This window comes from Mytilus galloprovincialis, chromosome 12 (genome assembly GCF_965363235.1).
Source record: "Mytilus galloprovincialis chromosome 12, xbMytGall1.hap1.1, whole genome shotgun sequence".
NCBI classification, from domain to species: Eukaryota; Metazoa; Mollusca; class Bivalvia; order Mytilida; family Mytilidae; genus Mytilus; species Mytilus galloprovincialis.
Window position 1 is genome coordinate 34,855,915 of NC_134849.1, and position 8,695 is coordinate 34,864,609.

At 30.8% G+C, this 8,695-nt stretch overlaps 1 protein-coding gene across 1 annotated transcript; it reads right to left on the bottom strand.

Annotated features, from left to right (window-relative positions):
* Positions 1-3,298: 3,298 nt before the first annotated feature.
* LOC143055639 (galactoside alpha-(1,2)-fucosyltransferase 2-like) lies at positions 3,299-5,834 on the bottom strand. The gene is made up of 2 exons (XM_076228807.1): positions 5,693-5,834; positions 3,299-4,489 (listed from the first exon to the last, which is right to left on the bottom strand). Exons 1-2 carry the CDS (start codon positions 5,724-5,726, stop codon positions 3,555-3,557), a joined length of 969 nt encoding a protein of 322 aa, XP_076084922.1. The 5' UTR covers positions 5,727-5,834; the 3' UTR covers positions 3,299-3,554.
* Between the last annotated feature and the right edge of the window lie 2,861 nt (positions 5,835-8,695).

The window sequence follows — 8,695 nt, forward strand, 5'->3', positions numbered from 1 at the left end:
TCTAGTTGACACATATTGTTCGTTTTAGCTCTTTTTTTATACTGCATAAATGATCAAAAGTTTTTTCCCTTTTCATTTTCTGTTTTCGACATTTTGAAAATGACTTTCACTAGACGTAACACTATAAGATAATCATACAACAAATAAATCGTTCATTCCATATTGTATCATTCCAATCAAAATACATTCATATACATTTGTAATAGACAAATGACTTACCAAGAAAAAGGTGGATTTCTGTTTGTTTTAGCATTGTTTTAACAACAGGAACCGATATTGTCAAATGTATAATGTTGCAATAACGTTTCACATATTTCTTCTTAAGGTCCTCATTTCTTATCTCTTAAATTGTCTATGTATATGAATGGGATTGATAAAGACATTGAATATAGCAATCTCATTATAGATATAACAATAGGTAATTGTTTTAAGCTTTATGGCACATTCGATATTTTATCCCGGATGTGGAGGAAAAGATGACCGACACGTTAATTTAGGTTCTTGTTTTTATCGACATTCAAACACATTTGATGGATTTTTTTAAATGCAGATGACTAAACATGATTAGGATGTATCAATCAGCTCAATTGTAACAATAGGTTTTATTTTAGCTATTATCATTGTTTCAAATCAGTATTATTCTTGTCAAAGTGTGTTGTACAACCATCTTGACAATTTATAGATACAAATATATCAGTACTTTCTGGGTACTCGGGCACGTCATCTTATCAACTGACTTTTAGTAAATTTGAATATTTTCTTTTTAAAAAAACTAATGCGTTATCATAGTAAGTGAGTCTACACGTCATATCAACAAACTTTACACCTGAAACATAACGAAACCGTCATAGATATTTCAATAAGAAGTTTGTTGAACTGAGAAAACGTAGTAGTAATAAAGTCAAGTCCAACAAAATGGAAGAATCAAAGATATATGTAGACTTTAATCTGAATAAAAATAAAATTATGTCCAATAAATTAGCAACTTCTGTGAGAAAACTAGTTGTACCTTAGTATAAAAAATACTTGGTAAAGGCATTTTCTGCAGCAGCGTAAGAAGACTTCCTATTAGTCATATAAAACTTTCTATTCAGTTCTGACCTAATTACCAGACACCTATCACTGATAAATCCAGATCGATTGTCTAGGAATCTCTTCACGTGACAAAAGGTAGAAATAGAATATATGTACTAAACTTCTACAATTCTACCTTAAGAGTGCTATTAAATGGAAACTAGAAGAATGTATTCTATGTATTTTTTCTCCAAACTATCTGAAGTTGTAAATATTGTAGATCGCAGTTTTTACGTTTATGTCATTTATATGTAAGTAAGTAAGTAAGTATATCATTTATTATAATGACATGTGTAGTATTGATAATATTACATATTAATAAGAATACAATAGTTAAATAAATTTACACCCGGCCCGTTGGACCTATAAGTCACTTTAAATCTAATGTTCAAAATTTCAATACGCAATGTGATTGTTACTTATAAAGAAGTTCCTTTCTTTTACAGAAAAATAAATTTAAATATTTGGCAGTTTGTCTTTGATGAAGTGTCATTTAATTAGCAATTGTTCTATTAACAATAAAATTACTATGTAAATGAAAAGTTTCAACAGCCAAATCATTAATATCGAAGAAAAAAGAATATTTTTCAGAAAGTTGGACTTAAATGCCACTTCTTACAAAACATGAACATTTCTTCTATAGGATATTGAGCATAGTGGTGGAGAATGACCTGCTTACCCTGCCGGAGAATCTGAGATCACTCCAAGTTTTTGGTAGACCGGGTTTGCGTTGATTAGTTGTTTTTTACATGTATGTTGTGTCTTGTGTACTATTATTTGTATGTTTGTCTTTTGCATTTTTTAGCCATGGCGTTGTCATATTATTTTCGATCTATGAGTTTGAATGTCCCTCATGTATCTTTGGTCCCTCTTTTATAGGGGAATGTACATGGTACATAGTATTTTTTTGATCATTTTAACTCAATAACTGATAAAAGTCCACCATTTTATCGTTTCCGAAGATATTCATATTGTGACAACCAATCTATGCAATACGTATCAATAAATCAGTGACTTTTACACTATTGGGTCTCATGTCAGTATAAATAGAAAGCATATTTGAAGAAGACCTTGTACAAGATCAATTTGGCATTGTCTTGAAAATGCATAAGAAAATTGCTTCCAGACGCCAACACAGGTTACAGTCAATAAATTAACCAATCATAAACCAATTTGTATTTTTCTTATCGTCTGTAAAAAAGATTGCCTCATTTCATTCATTGTATATATAACAGACAGATGACCTGTAAAGGAAATGATTGACTTTTGTTTGTTTTTATGTTGTGAAGCAACTTAGTTTTCTACGCAATACAAATTAAATAGTCAATGTCTTTTAACCTATATCGTCTCATTTCAGTAAATACTGGAGAGGAGACATGGTGTGTGATACATGTCTCAAGGTCATGAAAACGCTTGAACAAATAACTAGTCAACAAATCAACTAACCAATTAACCAATCCCTAATTCTATATATGGAAAGTCTATTGTCTCATTTTAATCATACTTTATATTTTAGAAAATCTACTTAACGAGAAACAAGTGTATTTATGCTGTTTAAGCAGTATGAAGCATCGTTGTTGTCTATAAATACATATCACGATTCCACATGTACTTTTTTAATTCCACATGTACTTTTTTAATTCCACATGTACTTTTTGTAACGATCAAAATAGTATAATTAACATAACAAAACAAAAAATGATTCAACAAAGAAAATCAAATCTTAAACTATATTTAAAACAAACAAGCATTTTGATTATATGTACATGTTTTGTGTAGACCTCAAATAATTCAAAAGCGTTTCGGTGTGAAAAGATATAAGAAGATGTGGTATGAGTGCCAATGAGGCAACTCTCCATCCAAGTCACAATTTATAAAAGTAAATCATTATAGATCGAAGTTTATTTATTGTTACTAATGAAATTTTCTGGATAATACTCACATATTGCTTTTCCGTATTGGTTTAAATTAGAAACTTCACGTCAAGTCAAACGTGATTTTTACAAGAATAATGAATATCAATCGTCAGATAGTTCATGTTAAATTGGTTATGGTAAATACTTATCAGTAAATACGTTGTTCTCACGTAAAATGAAATAAAACAATGAACGTCATTTGTTTTAAAATTAAGTGGTATAGTTTTCTATTGAACCCTTTCCTAATTGGCATTCCTGAACATCCGTTTTGCTAAGGTCAATAAAACAACACATTTACCTCATAAAAACATTTATTGTATGATATCTTTGGATTTATACCCCATATGTAAAGAATCTAAGAATATGTTCTTACAGGATATGTGTATGCAAACAGTCGAAGCGAATATCAGTTTTGTCTTCAGAATTCGATTGTAAATCTACCTTCAAGTTGATTTTGATGACTAGCTGAATACATAATGTATATATCGTTATCAAATCTAATCTGTCAGTAATTCGATATTGTCGCTTTGATCGGTCAGGACTATTAAGTTTCTTAGTAATGAATTAAAATCCTATCCATCCTGGATAAAAATAATCCGTCATGTCTTCGCTAAAATCATTTCTATACTCGCTATTATCTTTGGCTGCATTCTTAAAATAGATTGTTGTACCATTAGCCAACCATGCCGCCCACCAGCCAAATGAGCCAACTGTTATTATAGAATGATTACATTTAGATAAAACGCACATGTCGACTTCCGGAGAAGTCACGCGCATTCGGACAACGTCACTTCCGCCAACATGTTTTTCCCGCCACAATAAATCTTTCCAATAATAAGAAGTGTATGCTAAAAATAATACATGTTTGAATTTTGATCGAAAGTAGTTCATAGATTTATTAATGTATTCCTCATCAGCTGTCTGATAGCCGTACGCTATTTTATCTTTGTCCAAATAGTCCCCTCTTCGTATGTGAATACCAACTACTTGGAGTTTTTCCACAGATTTATCGGTTTTATTTGAAGTAAATCCGATTATTGCATCTTTTAACATTTTTTGACATTTCGACTCAACTTTTTGATTAAATGTAAATTGTTCCCTAATAGCCTGTTCGACGTGACTAAAATAATTCCACGATTGTAATAAGGACATGTGTTTCACATTTCGGTTGGAGGGAACAGTTGCAGCTAACTTGTCATACAAACAGGGTTCCTTTTCGCCCCATGTTTGTGCATTTTCGCAAACTGAGTTATTTTGTAATTTTAGCGCGAACAAATTGTCGATGACAGAGGTTATTTCATCATCTTTGTGTATAGTTAAAATCATGTCATTGCGTTTTGCTATTCCAAACAGTGAGGCATATTGAAACATGTGATTGCCTAACCTTCCTGTCCAGTCTGGACATAGGTGTCCTTTCATGTGGGGAACAATTTTTGTTTGGGTTGATGATAAGAATACACAAAGTCCAAGAGTACAGATTGCTACAACGATCAAAATTCCTACAAAGACATGAAAGAAATCAATCATAGAAACTAAAGACTCATCTACGCTTCATGGTTTTTTAATTCTATTAAGCTAAATATGGTTATCTGTGACTAGTTTTAGAAGAATAAGATAAATGGTTCCGACTATAAACTTACTGTAAGTCTCATTCAAATAAAATTCCAATTAATAAAATAACTACTTATTGACATTTGTACAAGGACATAAGGGGTTTCAAATAAAAATGACAAAATTTAGTAGATTATGAGACGAAAATTTGGATAGATAGCATAAGAACGCATCGACTGGTTTAAGTATTTATGGAAGACATATAATATGTAAAATTATCACGTACTTTTTATTTGTATATGACTATATAATATGTTTTATTTAGATATTCGACACAAGTGGAAAATCGAAATATCTTAACCCGGAAAATTCTCATCTGGCAATTAAATACAAGCTTAAAATATGTGTTCCTTTGGCTTGGCGAGACAAATGAATACACAGAGACAGTCAACTCTGTTCAACATGTGGATATTTAAATGCACGCCTCGGTTATTGAATGTCACAATGCTGCCTTTTGAAGACATATTCTAAAACGTTTTGAAGGGTCAGTCGTTGACTGTTGAAAAGCAATTTTTCCACACTTCAACTTTTACTATTTTTTAAGTAACTGTCTTAATGCACTGCCCATCCATTAAACTTTACAGATCGAACCTTTTAGTGCTATCCCCCCCTCCTACAATACAAGGCAAACTGTTTTGCCCCATATCACCCATTTTATTTTTTGAACACATCAATAACTTATAAAAAGTCATGACAAAGATTTCTGCCGATTTTAAGATATTTTTTTTTACAATTTGAGACCCAAAATTGCCAATGCTAAATATTTTGTAAAAGTCTAAGTCAGTCCTTTCCCGCCATTTAATGTTGTTTTCAAAAACTGAAAAATGGAGTTCAATCACCTATCAATATGTTTAGCTAAATGTCTTCCCTCTGACTTACAGTGTTAATTTCAAACTTAAGTTTTTTCACCTCACTACAGAGTTGAATTAAAAATAGTAATTATCAATCAACCACAATCAACCACAACTAACATTAAGACAATGAATCGATCGGTTATTATATACGCATTCAAGACGGACTATGCATCAGTTTTTACACAACACAGGTGAGTTGTGTCATTCAGTATTATCATATATAGACAGATGACTTACCAAGAAAAAGATGCATTTCCGTTTGGGTAAGCATTTTGTATCAACGTGGTTTTCTATTTAGAAAATTAGATGTACACAAAACTATACACGATAGTAATTCCGTGACGAATTTTGACATATTTCCTCTTTAGGCCATCCTGTCTTATCTCTTAAATACATTATGCAAAATAAAATTGATAAATACATTGCATTTACATTACATAATCTGATATCTATCTCTATATCTATAAGTTTTATGTTTTGGCACGAACCGAAAAAACATAGAACAATATTCTAAAATAACAGAATGCACTTTATTGAAGAATAATATAAAAAATGTAAATAAATCAACAAACAATCATTGTCTTTATAATTTGTTATAATATAACTGTAAAATTTGTGTTCTCATTGGCTAAGAGCATAAAAAAATCCTCTTTGATAAATAATTATATTCATCGCGGCGAAAACCACGAGAGGTTATTTTAAGATGTGGAACAACGTCCGTGTACTTAAATATAGATGTTCCAAGGCAACGTTAATAGAAGTTGGTTTGTGACGTTATGTAAATTCCCGGGTTTTTTCTTTTTCTTTTTTTTTTTACGGTGTCATATGATAAAACAATTGTTGACTTTTGATTTTAGTTGATACTGATTTATCACCCACAGAAATATGACATTCAACCTCGGCCGTTGGCCTCGGTGAATGTAAAATCTCTTGGGTTAGTAAATCATTGTATCAGCCTCATCAAAAGTCAATAATTGTATTTTATTGTTTTGAACTATCAGTGTTTAATGTTTCAGATTTAAGATAAGTAAATGCCCAATTTTCAATTTGATATAACACACCACACTATAAAAAAAAAAATAGGAAGATAGACCACTCCGTATAACAACAATTTCACTATGTAACATGAACATGTTGTTCTCTATTTTTTTGGGGTTAAAGAAGAACGGAAAATCTAAACTAGCGCTTTGATTGCTACTTCAATTAAATATTACGGAGAAATGAGGTCGTCCATTAAAATCCAGACTGAGGCAAACGATAGCTACTTTTTAGGTAGAATGTTTTCCACAAAAATAATGTTTTGTATTGTTAAACATCAAAGTTGGTTATTATTGTTTCATGTGTTATACACAAATTTGTATCATGTTATACATACACATCTATTGACCTACAACTTATTGTTAAAACTCTTTTTGATGCACAAAAAAAATGATGTTAATATTTGCCTCAGTGTTTAGAACTTATATTTTCACTTCGTGTTCTAGCTATTTTTTTCAAGGTCCTTTGAACTATAGTCTAGTTTACTGAGATTTTAAATTAGCTTGGATCAATTTTTCAGAGCTAAAAGTACCTTGAACAAACAATTTGTGCGGGGACTGGCAGAATACCTCGATTTATCTGAGTTGGTGACACAACAAGGTCCGACTATCCATGTTTTAAAGACTATATGATTGGTATGTTCAGCCTATCAGCTATGTACAAATCATTAAGGAGTAATAACGATAGGTCGTCTCGGTAACGGGATATTGTCTTTCGCATGGGGATGTATTTATTTCGTCATACTTTACGCTTTAATGAAAAAGCCATTTAAAATAAAATCGTTTTTGATGTGTTTTGTTATTTGATTTTGCCATGTGATTATGGACTTTCCGATTAGATTTTCCTCTAAGTTCAGAATTTTATGAATATGAAAAAGTTATGCGCGTACTATTTTTTTCAGGTTATAAATGGATCAATACATTATATAGCTATAATTGTAAATATACTATCTTTAGAAAACATATTTATAAAAAATTCTTTGCTCGCTATTTTTCTTGTTTTTCTGCTACGCAATTAAATTCTTAACACATATGACATCTGAACGCTAACAAGAGGATCTTTCTTTCAATGTTAATGCTTGCCTTATAAAGTTAAACTGAACTGATAAAGTAATAACTTTCTTAATGTAAACTGTTGTTACAAATTTAAACAATGCAAGAAAGTAACCACGTGACGTCTGAATCACTTTTATCGATGTCTCAGATTGTTAACCTATGATATTACGTAAAGGCGATAAAAAAGCTTAAAAAATATACCGAACTTCCTTGTAATTTAAAAAAGGAGGAAGAGGGTATAATACTAACTAATCAATCAACTGGACAATGGATAAAAATAGTGGTCAAAGAGAATTAATATTTGACATTCTTTTGTTTGTGTAGCGTTCCGGATGAAGGTAAACCAGAATAGAGCTTCTAACGCAAACAATTTACATATATTTTTTTATTTATTTTGGAAAATATTGGGTTGACATACATTTTTTTCTTCTTTTGTATAACTCTGGTTAACTATTAAATCTTATATATAATCTTACAAATCACTCCTCAAGATTTGCAAACATCTTTTTCACAAAACTCATATTCCTAAACATCATAACATATCTACATATAATTTAGACTTATGAATTGTTATCAATAAAATTTTAATTTCCGACTATATTGTATCCATCTAATGAGTTATGCCCTTTTTCAACTTATTTTTATAGTCTGTTATTATGTTGAACTTATACACCTCTGTTAACGGGAATGGTTGAGCGCTTACAAACATGTTCAACAATTTCACATTATTCATGTGCCTGTCACAAACAAGGAACCTGTAGTTCAGTGGTTGTGGTTTGTTTTTGTCTGTCATATTGTTTTTTTTTTATAAATTATTTAGTTATAAATTCGGCTGTAAGTTTTCGCAATTGAATTGTTTCATATTTTTTTATGTCGGGGTCTTTTAGATCCGACCATACTGTATGTTTTTTTACTAATTGTTCAAGGCCATAATGTTACCATTTTGTGATATCATCCCCTTCAATTGAACTTTGGTGTAGTATTGTCTCATTCTCAATCATACCAGAATGCCTAATTTTTAAAATGATCACAATATCACACATTTTTGACGTATACCGCTTCGAAGGACAACAATCTTATTTGATAACTTATATTTCTATTTTTCTATTTTTGGTGTTGAAGGGTGACTGCAGATATAAAACAAGGC

Excerpts from the sequence above, each read along its gene's own strand:
- LOC143055639 (XM_076228807.1), bottom strand. The coding sequence starts at position 5,726 with ATGCTTACCCAAACGGAAATGCATCTTTTTCTTG. Across the intron at positions 4,490-5,692 it reads GGAAATGCATCTTTTTCTTG|GAATTTTGATCGTTGTAGCA; the intron begins GTAAGTCATCTG and ends ATGTCTTTGTAG.